The sequence below is a fragment of the Onthophagus taurus genome, chromosome 1 (assembly GCF_036711975.1).
Source record: "Onthophagus taurus isolate NC chromosome 1, IU_Otau_3.0, whole genome shotgun sequence".
Lineage (NCBI taxonomy): Eukaryota > Metazoa > Arthropoda > Insecta > Coleoptera > Scarabaeidae > Onthophagus > Onthophagus taurus.
The window spans coordinates 37794128-37807993 of record NC_091966.1 but is presented as its reverse complement, the minus strand read 5'-3'; the positions used below and the strand labels follow the sequence as shown (position 1 = coordinate 37807993).

At 35.0% G+C, this 13866-nt stretch overlaps 1 protein-coding gene across 1 annotated transcript in view; it reads right to left on the bottom strand.

Annotated features, from left to right (window-relative positions):
- LOC111428855 (peptidyl-prolyl cis-trans isomerase Fkb14) overlaps positions 1-13144 on the bottom strand; it is a 42630-nt gene extending 29486 nt beyond the window's left edge. Inside the window, exon 1 of the mRNA XM_023064545.2 lies at positions 12833-13144. Coding sequence (XP_022920313.1) covers positions 12833-13020 — 188 coding nt within the window. The 5' untranslated portion in view covers positions 13021-13144. The remainder of the gene's footprint in view (positions 1-12832) is intronic.
- Between the last annotated feature and the right edge of the window lie 722 nt (positions 13145-13866).

The window sequence follows — 13866 nt, the reverse complement described above, 5'->3', positions numbered from 1 at the left end:
AACCATCAACCAAATACGATAATGGATTAGAAATTTTTTTTGGTTGACTAAGTTTTAATCCATATAATTGATCCTTTTATACAACTCGGTTCATTATTGCTAAAGGTGCAAGTCCATAGGAGGACGTTCACAAAGGTTTTAGAAATAATAATTTCCGTGAGCAAAGCGCCCATTCGCGTTATTGTATCGCCAGAGCGCGCAATAAGCATTGTCAAAAAGTTCCAAGTTGCGTCGTCATTGAATTGAGAGAACTTGCCGGCTCTTAGCTGGCTGGGTTCTGCGATTGGATTTGCCTTGATGCGAACGCCGCCGCCTTTGTCTCGATAGGTAGCGTGTACAGCAGAAGTACGGAAGTTGAACTGAATAATTTATAAGTAAAACTCGAAATTGAAGGTGTTCATACACGCGTTGTTATTCCATAACGCGACGTCGTCAAGCGCGAAAACCCAGAAAAGTTTTACTTTTCTTTTAAAAAGGGGCGAATCCTTTTATATTTTATCAATGTGATTTATCAATTTCGTACATTTCAAATAAATCGAGATAGAAATTATATCTACGACACATCCTGTATACATACAAAAATTACAATCCGACATACATACATCGTTCTATGTGACATGTCGGTGTGATAGATGGAGTTTAAATGATGCAGGGTTGAATTTGCGAGAGTCTGTGGTTCATCACGTTACTGTTATTGCTTGATGTTCATTGCATGGGACAAAGTTTCAGAGGAAACGTGGTACCAAATGAAAATTGCAACCTAATCGCCGCAACACACACGATACAAAAATAAAAAAGAATAAAAAATAAAGCGACCGAAAAATCCCTAATTGCATTACACTTTTCCGCATAACGACAAAATACGTGCCTCGATGTGAGCCAAATTGAATTTCCACCCTACGTAAATACAGTTATGCTTTTGGAGTAGGAAATCAACGCGGATTTGTCCGCACGATTATTATCGTTGATTTAAACCAGGGATAATAATTACGCTAATAATAACAATAGTTTTACGGTAATAGGTGTTTATTTTTATTGAGGTTTGTAAAACGCAGTAATATAAAATAGCTCTCGGTCGACAGTTTCATTTACATTTTATGCTCCGATTGACGTCGAGTTTTTGAGGCCGTTTATTGTATTTGCTCTGCGGACGCTTTGTTATGAACGCTTTAATTATGGTTTATTCGGTCAAAACGTTGTTGGAACAAAATTGCGAACAAATAGCGTTTAAAATAATGGGTAGCGAAGTTATTCAAAAAAAAAAACGTTTTCACCACTTGTGCCGATAATTTATTTCTATTATTCGTGGCCGAAAAAAGGTACAGGTATCACGAGGTGCTTTACAACTTCGCATTCCAGGATTTGTAACACTTCCCATGGGAAATGCTGCCGCGTTCCAGCCGTAACTTGCCTCTCCCCCCCGACGAAGAGGAACTCTCCCGCGTTGCCGTTTCGTACGCTTTCGCGTAATGGTTCCAAAACGGCTGCTTTTACCTACTCCTGTTCCCAAATGAGACGGTTTGATGTTCAGTGAGGACCAAACCATTTCCTGCGGGAAACGCCAACTTTTACCGAAAATTGTACAAGCAATTTTCAGTTAAAACAAGTTGGAAATAAATTGAATGTTTTTTTATTTTTTGGGGAGATAAAAAACTAATTTGCAGTTTAAATTCGATTCGTCTTCGGCGAATTTGTGAAAGTGAGTCGAGGTCGTTTGATCTCTTCGACGCGATTCAACGTGTGTCTACCGGCAAAAGAGAAAGTCGACATGGCTACACGCAATCTAATGATGGGTAATGCCACCGGTTTCTCTTTCGTTCGTAATGTCAGTGAAAATACATCTCTTTCCAATTTAAAAAATCACATTTTGTTGACGTAGAATTTAATCGTGGTCGATTAGTTAATTGACATCGTATCGGGATTCAAAATCGCCCAACTTTTTTACACCATTGCCAAATTTGGATTATTTGTATTCATTGTACTCAGTAAGTCAGTCTACATATTTTAAGAACAATCAGAATTGACTCATGGTATGTAGAATAATTTTATTTTATGTACGTGCAGAAAAATGAATCTGCATAGAAACCGAGTACTCCACTTTAACAAGGCACTCGTCCCAAATTAGGTATGATAGAGCTGAATGGATGGCCGGGTAAAAATCCCTGTTTTATTAGGTTCTCAATGGTATATAGGGAGTGGTACTAAATTCGCCCAGTTTTGTAAACATCCTTGCTACGAGAAATTCGATACCTAAAAATTCCATAATTATTCGATTAAAGATACTTTTAAGCATTTTAGAGCAAAACCGGTTGTCAAAGTAAATCTCTTGATCTACTACAGGCTTGCCACGAACACTTTCTATCGCTGAGGTGGGATTGAAAACCATAAAAGTAAAACTGTGTAAAAATAAAGTGAAATTCAGTTGTAAGCGATTATGTTGAAACAACCAAATAGATCGTAGACTCTTACTAGATGATCAATGAAAAAGAACTGCTGATTGGAGAAGGACAAGGAATTGAAAAAAATTAACAGTGAACCTGAATGTGAAATAAAATGCTGGTTTAAAAAAGATGGGGTATGGGAAGATGTTAAATGGAAAGGTTGGACAGAACAAGACACTAGATGGAGAAAAGATACTACTATAATGCTATTAGTGGATGAAAGAAGATAACTAGTTCGTAAAAGGTTCAAGATGTGAGATGGAAGAATATGGCAGATGAGAAGAAGTTTCTAAATTGAAGAAAATATCAAATATGTCAGCAGCCGAATAGAATAAGATGAACAATGAAAGTAACGCAAGTTGGAAAAAGTTCCTGTATAAAGAGAATATGCATAAATGCTTGAAACTTTATGTTAGAAGGAAGAAGCTATAATTAATAAGTGTTTTACTGAGCTGATGATGGCTTATTAACCGAAACCGGTTCCGAAGATATTAATTTTTATAGCGAAAAGAAGTTATTTTATTTAAATACCTAAATTTTATATACATTTATGACTCGCAACATGGATGATTACCAAAGATATCTTAGGATAACTTAGGATATCCTCTAAGAGTTCTTAAAAGTATATGAAAATCTTTTGGAAATCTTTAAAGTATCTCAGAAACTGTTTAGACAACTTTTGGTAATTTTGGAAACTCTTAGATATCTATAGATAGTGAACCTTACAATTAAATCATTTTCTGGATGTATTTGATAACCGCAAATAATCTTTAGAAAGTCCAGTATAGCTTTGAAAATCATTACAAATTCTCTGGCAATACTTGGAAGTTCCAGAAAATATCTGGAGACTCTAAGAAATTATTTGAAAATTCTTTAAAACTTCATTGAATACACGACAATCACTGGAAATCCTAAGAAATCGTTTGTAACTTCAAAATATCATTATAAATCCTTCTGACAATACTTGAAAACGCAACAAAATCTTTGGAACTACTAATAATAGTGAAAATCTTTAGAGATATTAGGAAAGGTTTTGAAATTTTTCGTTATTTTCTGGAAAATCAGTACCCTGTGAAAACTCTTTGGAAATACGTAAATATACCTTTGTGATGTCTCTAAAAATCATTTCATATCTTTTGAATACTTGAAAATCCGAGAAAATTTTCTAAAATTTGTTGGAAACATATAAAAATCTCACAAACTCTTTAAAACTTCTGGATATCTTTAGGAACCTTTGAGAATTCGTGAAAAATCAGTGGAAAAAAGTGTTACTTTTATGGTTCCTCGTTAACTACCTCCCTAAGCAGTTTCAGCTGAGATTGTAGTATGGCAGGGATCCACACTCTTCGGATAAGTTTATATAGCTGCTTTGAAAACGTTCTTGTTACGACTACATGATTGAGTAGGAAATGGTTTTCACTTTCGATTCCATCAGTGGCAATTCTTGAGTGTATTCGCACGAGTTAGCTGAAGCTATCGGCAAGGTAATCTTCGATTATCTCATTTCGTAATACGACTCGACCCAAACATATATCTCACTCCCCGAAAATATGTCGGGGTTCTTCCTAGAAACTTCCTAGCGCATTAAAACAATCAGTCTGCAATGGTAAGAACGTCCATTTGTCTAAATAACTCATTGTAGATCGGGAAATTGGCCACGATCTGATAACATCGTTCGCTCGGTTTTTCTCATATAACATATGATAAACACTTTGAGTTACTAAACAATGTTTATAAACAATTTCAACGTTTTGATTTGCTTTTATTTATAATGCTTTTAATCAAAATTGCATTACTTGAAGATTTCTTGCCTTATAATAGATGCCTAGTGATGACACATCCTGAAAGACATTGCAACGATCGCTGCAAGAATCCCATGATAGGTGGTTTTGCTAATATCAGTGGGGATGTGCGATAAAGTCTTTAGGTCACCTTTTTATTATTACTACTGCCGGGCTGAGGGGAGCAGCCTCTCTCGTCACCGCGACCTATAAGATCTATTGTAACTTAAAGTCTTTGAGTCACCTTAGAATGCTGTTAATATTTTATAGACAATTTTGTGTATCTTAAGGCTTGGTAAGGGTTGACTTGCAAGATGATATGGTCAGTGCTTAACGGTTTTTGTAGGCTGCGTAGACAGGTTACCAAGTATCAATGCGGCAGATGAAGAAAGTCCTACGTGATGGGTTACATGTGCCTCTCTGAAATGTCGTAGCAGATATTACTAGATTATTTCACGAAATCCCACAATGCCGCCTCGAGATAGAGGTAGATTGCAATGTCTGGTCTCAAGCCGCCTAACTTTTGATATACAAATCATGTCTCCTTATATTGCCCTACTAGATTCAAGCTCAACAGGGTCATTTTCCCCCCTAATTTTTCCCAGGTCGCTCCCTTGGCTGTAGTTTTTTCAAATAATAGGTACAGCGAGAGTCTCGGTAATATACAGGGAGTGACAAAAATAAATGGATTCCTTTAAGATGGGAAATAAGGTGGTTTAAAAAATTGAAAATGTAATATACGAACAAATTTTTTCTATAAATGAAAAAAGAATTAAAAAAAACAAGAATTAACAACACCAATTAGCAACAATTAGAGAACTAACAAGCTGTGTAAGCGGTATTGTACTGAAGTATGAAAAGTTCATGTGATTAAACGAGTTTTTTCTTGGACACTATGGAATTATTTTGACATAATTAATGATGATAGTGCTAACTGAAAAATTTGTCAACAAAATTAGTCACAGAAAGAGAAAAGTGCGATTTCGTTAAAAAACATCTTTAATAACTCAGATTATACGGCGCACAAGTTGCATTTGGTGGTAAAAGAATCCATTAAGAACGTCGAGTTAATTGCGACGGCGCTAAAAAATGCAGGACATTTCGCCCGTTCAACTATGGCAAAGCAGAATTAAAAAAGTATACAAATTCGACTGAATCAAAATGTTCTGAAAGTTTTGCAGGATTCTCCGACAGCCTGAAATAGCATCTTGTACAATATACAACCTTTTTGTTAATATATATCATATAAATCATGAATGGTATCGTGGTACCTAAACATGACTCTAAAATAACAGTACATGGCGCCGCGGGCACGCTACATCTGATATTTATAATTAAGTATAATATATAATAAATTCGTCTATATATTTACGTCACGCGAGTCGAAATCATGGAACTACATGAACTTGAGCGAACTTGATGATTGAAAATCATCAATGGAAATGACTTGATGGAAATTAACAAACTTAATAATTAAAATTAGACCTAGAATGTTATATTAAACATGTAAAGTTGAAAATAGCAATCACATAAAATAATGCAAACCAATCGTCTTGAAAACGGTTTAAACTTGACTGAACTCCAGTTTTACACCTCATAGACCGTGAAAAACCATTTAAATTCACCAAGAAATCTTACGGTCTTCCAGTTTACAAAGTCAATTAAGTGAATGGGGGTAAATTAGGCCAAGATTATCTTTGTCACGGTGCCAGGATTCGATCTTAAACGGAATATTTATTGCAATTTGATAACTGTAAATATACCGTTAAAATATACAGCTAAATTCACAACTTTCACTTGCTTTAAAAGCTTAAATTGATACAACAAAGAACTATATTATGTTTTAGATATACGTTTGGTCGTTTTTCTTATGGTATAAACTAACGACAACATTCTCTCATTTATTAAGCTTTATATTGTCTTGGGCCGTCGACAAGATCCGGTAAGATTGATTGCGGGGCACCGGAATTTGACGTTGAAGCGGCCACGGATTTAAGAATTCGCTTCAATCTGTCACGAAGAGCGAAACGACGGTGTAAACACATCAGTTATTTATCAGGACTCGTCACCCACAAACCCGAAAGAACCACCTTCGTTGCGGTTCTATTTTAGAATGGATGAGAACGACCAAACACTATCCAAGAGAAATTGTTTCCCTATACCGGGGGGGTTAAATTAGATAACAAATTCAAAAAATACTTCTTTTCTTCTATAAATTAAACTATTTATTTTGTGTTTTATTATACATTATAGAAAATTGCACTTGACCTCAACTCATCAGAAATACATAATAGAAAGCGGATGTTAGATGTGGGTTGACGTGTATAGTCAAGTGGGAAAGTCTTCATTATTAGTGAACGTACCAGGTGTGAATTTAATAACAATAATTCTCTAACAGGTTTAGAGATCGTAAATAGGATTTATAATGCTAGTTTCAAATTGAAATTTAACTTGCTGCTTTCGGAGTAATGCGCTTCAGAATAAATCGATAGGGTAATAATAATCAATATTTTAAAGGAACGTCGTGTTTAGATTTTGCTCAACTAATATGTACACACTGTTTTAACAATACATTTCCATGCAACATTTAATTATAAATATTAATCCGTTGGTTTTGTGAGCGTTAATCATTCACACGTCAAGCTTCTATTCGTTCGACGAGACACGACAAACCGAATAACAAATAATATCAATTATACAAAATCCCTGCGACGGTCAGTCAGCGTTCGTATTTCGTCGGCGCAGTTGAAATTGGAATTATTCAACGACTAATGATGGTGGCATTGTACTCGGCGAGCGGTGATGGAAAATCAATTGTCCGAACCCCTAGTGTGGCCATCTCCAAAACTAATGCAATAAATAATGGGCGAATTAACACAGGTCGCAAGCCCGCGGGAATCGAGAATAGAGACCGTGATTTGGCTAACGAAGGCAGTCCAAACTAACATAGCTTCCGTTGCAATACTGTGGATTCTATTTCAAACTCTGCACCACGATAGAAGGAAATGGCTGTAAGTTCAGAACGTTCTGATGGCTTCGAAAGAGCCTAATTTGCAAGAGAATGGACTTGCGTCGCTACCGCACTTGATTATATTTCGTTAATCAATAGATCTCACGTACCACCAAGATATCTTAGACGGTCAGAAATTAATATGATTATCATATCAACTGTCGAATTAACTATAAAGTAATTTGGCTATTTGCAAAAGAGAATATTTTAATCAGTTTAAAATCATTTATTGGCTCAATATTTCGCCATTATGCAAAACATTAAAAAAATGTTATTCGCATTCTTTGTACAATTACACAAATATTACAATTATATCTATCAATTATAACCAGTATAATATTTGATTAAATAATTAGATTAGTATGAAGTTTATTAAATGAAATTTATTAAATTGAGGTGTAGAAGTAAATTGGTACAAGAGTATGTTCATGATTATCAAACGTGTGTTAAACTCTTCGTTAACCTGGCTTGAAGTGACTAATTAAGTTGCAACAGAAAACTGGGCAGAACTTCACAAAAGTTTTCGGATGCGATTATCCATATGCTTCCAAAATAAACTTGCTTCGTGGTAGCGCTTTAATTATGGAGGTTATTTCCTGATCAACTTTTCAGCAAGATTCGTCATTCTGATCAAATTGCACCACAAACCTTTTTAAACAAAATTACTTCAATCACAAAGTGTCATCGCAATGTAAAGTGTCTGTTTTGAACAGACTTTACTTTATTTCACATTCGTTGTGGAGAAAGTAACCAAAAATTGTTGACCCAGAATAGAAGCTAAAGTTCGATGGCCCGGGTGTAAATGTTGTTTTAATTTCAAGGAATTTACGAAAATAAATTGCGATGTTTCACACCTTTTAGTTATCGGCTAAACAATACCACAATGTTAATTTTAAATTTTTGAAATAGCAAGTGTTTTGTACACGATTTCTAGATATTATATGAAAGCAGATTATATAAAGATACTTTACACGTAAAAAACTTTGTAGGGTTTTTCCACGTCGTAGTTTAAAGATTAAGAATGTCCGGACGACAGATCATTGTTTAAAAATGTGCTGCAACAGAGCATGAACCCGTTCAATCTGATATGGATACAGTTATTGTTCTTTTATGATTTTCCATACCACGTTGTGACATTCTGACGTAACCATAATTGGTGGAATCTAAATGTTTCCTCAATGGCAATAGTTACAATTTCACGAAATCACTTGGAATACACTTTATGTTTCTGCGCGACTCTGAGCTTTGTAACCATTAAAATTGGCGAGATCTACAGCTTAAAAATTGATATTTGCTTTATTAATTTTTTTGTGAAAATAATTTATTTTTCAGAAGGGAGCCGAAGTGGCCTATAGTTAATATAAAAAGCTATCTTTAATAGGCCTGTTTTGGTTCAAGAGTTTTGTAGTTACAAACAATTCTGAACATGTCCGTGTATACGTATAATATGCAACATGAAAGGTTCAGAACTCTTCGGAACTCTGGAACCAAAACAGGCCTAATATTTGCAAAAGAATTACTTTGTGAAGTTTTAGTTCTGCACTAATTCTATAAACTATCTCCAATTGCTATTTCTATTCTTCAGTATTCGTACTTTTCAACACCCCAATGAATCTCCTATTTGTTATATTTGGAGAAATTTTTGTCCATTCTTCCTTTAAAACATTTTTTAGGTCTTCTTTGCTTGTCTTTTTGTTAAGTCCAGGAAGCGGAATGCATCTGGCATATTAGCCACCATATTTTCCGCTGATGGGTCAGTGGTGACCTCAGATCCTGATATCTTTTGTGCATTTGCAGAGTTTTTCGCCTCGGTTTTCGTAGCCAGGGTGTTTCATCTTGGTTCTCTGCTGACGGAGTTTTGACCCATCTTGACAAGTCCTTTAGCTTTGGTCCGGATGGTATTCCATCTTCCTTTTTGAGGGAGTTTGCTGCCGAACTGTCGACCCCACTTATTCTTATTTTTTCAAAATCTTTACTCGAAGGTACTTTTCCGAGTGTGTGGAAGACAGCTTTTGTGGTTCCAATATTTAAATCCGGGAATAGACAGTTGGTATCTAATTACCGTCCAATTTGTATTCTCACGTCTATTCCTAAGTTTTTTGAAAAAATTGTTTCTCACTCTCTCATTACTGAACAACATGGTTTCTTGCCTGGACGATCGGTTGAGTCTAACTAGAGTCTTATGTTAACTAAATGAGGACTCACAGGTTAACGTAATTTATACCGATTACTCTAAAGCCTTCGACAAGATTGACCATGGAATTCTTATACAAAAGCTGTCCTCCTTTAAAATTCCTGCAGGCATTGTACGTTGGATAATGTCACATCTATCTGACAAAAGTCAGGCAGTTAAGTTAGGTAGCTTTCTATCGGACTACAAACCCATCTCATCTGGTGTGCCTCAGGGAACTCACCTTGGGCCTACATTATTTCTAATTTACATAAACGACATTTCTTCTTGCTTTAAATTTTCCAAATTCCTGCTCTATGCGGATGATAATAAAATATTTACCAGAGTCAGCTCTAGTCATGGCTGCCTGAGGCTCCAGGAGGACCTTGATGGTTTGCATGATTACTGTCGAGTTAACAAACTTTATTTGAACTATGACAAATTCCAAAAAATAACGTTTGCATGGAAACGACATCCTATTAATTTTAATTACAATTTTAATGGTAGACCCAATGTTATCTCTACTGACAGAGTGAAGGATCTTGGCATTATACTTGATGACAAATTGAGATATCACCTTAACATCGAATTACCTTACGTAGTCTTCAACTTATTGTCTCTGCAGCAACGTCGAATTGTTTCTGACTTGATCTTTCTTTTCAAGCTTGTTAATGGCATGCTGAATGCCCCCGATCTTCTGCCTAAATTGAGCTTCAATGCGTCACATTTCGTCTTAATATAGCTAACACCAACCATTATCAAAACTCGCCATTAGTTCGAATTCTTAATTGTTATGACCAGGGCTTCAACCATGTATCTCTCTTTGACTAGCTAACGTATAGCGGATGTTTTGTTGATCGCTTTATTGTTGTAATTATGTTAGTTTATGTTACAATTTTTTTTATGTTAATTTTTCGTTATTATGAGGATGCTTTGTTGGGGATATTCTCCCTGTATGCATCCCGAACATGTAATAAATAAATAAATAAAATGGTTCTTGACTGACCTTTTTGTCTTTTTGTCAAGGTATTCCCACAGATACTCTACTTATAGGATTAAGATCTGAGGACTGCGGAGGATGATCCAAAGTTTTGGAAGTTCGATATAGCAACCACTTCTTTACAATTTTAGCAGTATATTTGAGATCATTGTCTGTTGAAAGACTTAGTGTTCTTTTAGGCCCAATTTGTCAACATTTGGAACAACATTGTTTCTTAAAATTTTAACTAACATATTTTGTTCATTGATGAGTCAATAAACACCAGATTTACACCACCATTGCGCTCTAGAACATCATATTTTTAGGTGGCCATATTTTTGGTGGCTTTTTCTTTCCAGAAACTTACTCTCTTCAGTAACTAATATGTATTTCTAAAAATCTGGAGCTTCTTTTTGGGAATTCCGTATATTTACATGGTGTTTATATAACCGATTTATCTGATGTTTGTGATAGTTCCTTTGTTATTTGAACCGCACTTGAAGTGATATATGGTCATTTATTACCATTTTTTTAACCACCTTTGCCGTCCAGCGCGTTGTAAATCGTCTACAATACGATGACTAGCGTATTTATCAACGGTTTTATGGTGAATCTGTTTCTGTTCTTGTCTTACTTCTTACACCAAATTTTTTTGACACAGAATTCTTCATTTTCGCTTACATCGCTTTGGCTAATTTCTCATTCCCCATCCTTTTCATAACTTCCTGCTTGAACCAATTTATCTTAAATCTAAGTTTTTTGATTTTCGCTTACATCGTCTCCAATAATAGTTTTACAAATTGTTCTTTTTTCTGCTACACCACCTTGTTGTAACCACAACCTGCAACATTCCTCACAAAATCGGATTATATTATGGTGAGCTTTTTTCATCGAGTTATGTTTCATTGCTTCCTGTAATGAGACCTTTTAAAACACTTTTTGAGGTGGCACGGATTTCTCCAACAATTACTTCTGTTGCAAAAAACAGAAAGCAAGGTCTAAATCATCATTATTTTGGAATATTATGGAAGAAATATGAATCAATACAACATAAGTTTCCTAATTAACACCAACTAAAGTAGATGTGCTTAATGATATAGTCTTCACAAAGTTGTAATGTCTGGTATGTGTTAATAAAAACTTTGATGTATTTAAGCAATTAAATTGAATAGATAGTTCTTTCAACGAACAATAAGAGCTGGGTAAATACGAATTGAAAGGAGATAAAAGCGAAATCTCACGATTCCGTGACAGTTACTGGTCGAAGATGAAAATTCCGTCGTCTTCCGGGGGACGTATCTCCTCAGCTTGAGGATTACACCACTCAGATTGCGTGGATTAAAGAAAATTGATTCAGTTTCCGTCTGTATTTGTACAGGACATTTGCAATCAGCACCGGACCAACCTTAGATTCTTAGTTCTACTTCGAATAAAACAGAAATAAAAAAAAAGAACTTTTAACAGTTTTTCAAATATAATTATAAAATGTCGTATCGCGTAAAAGGTCTGAAATATGCTGAAACGTTCAATTAGTTCATACTCGAGTACGAGTAAATCACATTTTAACATTTCAGGTGTGCAAAATTTACGCGATACCCAGGTACATGTAAATTCGCTTCAATTAACCAAGCAAATTTCATGTAAAAAGGTGACGTGAAAGTCTGCACTTAGTACGTGGACGGTGATACAAGCGGATTTTCGAGTTGGAAACAAACTTTTCACTGCGGTTTTAATGCGATGTAAAAAACGAAAGTAGAGGAAACTCGATTTAATTCCCGACAACCAAAGTGACAATAACGAATTGTTTGGGGCGCGACGAACCTCGATGTTACACACGCATTTACGTATGGTACCAGATTAAATTTAATACATCATAAATCCCACACACGCAGTGACCGTTTTCTCTATAAACGATCCACGCGTAAATCACACGACTGCTGAGTGTAAACTGGGCCACAATAAATAAATTCGGAAACAACACGTCAACTGGTGTGTGAAAAAAAATTTGTTGCCCAAAAAATTATTAGAAAAAATATTTTAATAGGTTAAAAAAAAGTTGTGCTTTTATCTATTGAGGGTGTGCTTAAGTAGAAGTAGGTAAATAGTGATGTAGGTCAATGTACTTTTCTTATCACCTCCTATGAAATCTAAAAATTTGGTAAAAATAAAATCTTAATAAGATTTATTTTTTTTAAATTAAATTAATTTGGGATAAAAGTGAAGGTTAAAAATAAGATTAATTAACACAACACGTAATCACTTTTTAAAATAAACCGAACTTGGGTGGTAACAAAAATCATTTTTGCAATATATTTTTAAAATTAAGATAAAAATTCATTAAAAATAACCTTATCTACATAATGATGTGGCTTATACCACACACACCGTTTAGAATTTTCTTAATTTTCTCAATTATTTCAATACACTTTGATATCAAAAAAAGTTACTTACCTTGAATCGAATTTTGTGCCATCGGCCAAAGTGCCGGTGTAATGCATCGTGAGCATATCACCAGATTTACTTTTAACTTCGCAAAGTTCCGGTTTGCTAACAACATCGATCTTTAGCTCTTTATCTTTATCGCTTCTCGCCACCGCCACAAAAGCGAAAACGAATAATAAACCAACCGTGCACTTCATCGTTTCGTTGCAAGTGTTTTGCGTATATTGAGAGTGTTCAGTTTCGTCCGCGAAGAACAACTTTTTGAACTGTACTGCGCGCGTTCGAACTCGACCCGGTTATACTACGGACTCACTCGTCGTTGCCACGCTGTCGTTATTTTCAGAGAGAGCTGGTTATATTACCTCTCTCTTATACGCGCATCTTCGAGCCACAGGTCCTATTTTCATTGGCTCTTTGATACACGTGACATAGCACATGAATGTACCAGTCCGTTATTCATGAGTAGGTTTAACTGTTTTTGTATGTGTGGATTTTAACTTATTTAGAATTTTTTTTCTACTACCACTAAATCTGAAATAGATGTTTAAAATTTCATGAAAAAATAATTACAAAATAATACATTATTTATTTATTATTTTACATATATTTTAAAATGACGCATAAAGAGATAAGCTTAAAATCTCAACTTTGCATATTAATAATATATACTGCTTCAATAAAGTTTCAGTACAAATTCAATTTTAGAATTTCTCGAAAGAAGGCATAAGGGTGCATAAAGGTGTATCTCAAAGGTAATGAAAACTTTAACATATTTGTGAATTCCAGTTATCGGACAAAGCAAAAACTAGCTTCCTTGGAGTTTGTGAGAGACATCATTGCAAAATTGATCAATACTCAGCGCCAAATTTAATCTATGCGAAGTTAGCCCCCAATTTTTCTAGCCCCCAATTAGATAGGATTTTACATGTATAGTATTTTGATTATAACAAGAGAACCAGTCAACCGATTTCGATAAACAATGTCTCATTCGAAAGCTCAATCCTTGGCCAATACGAAAGTGGAAATGCCCGATTCGAAATCTC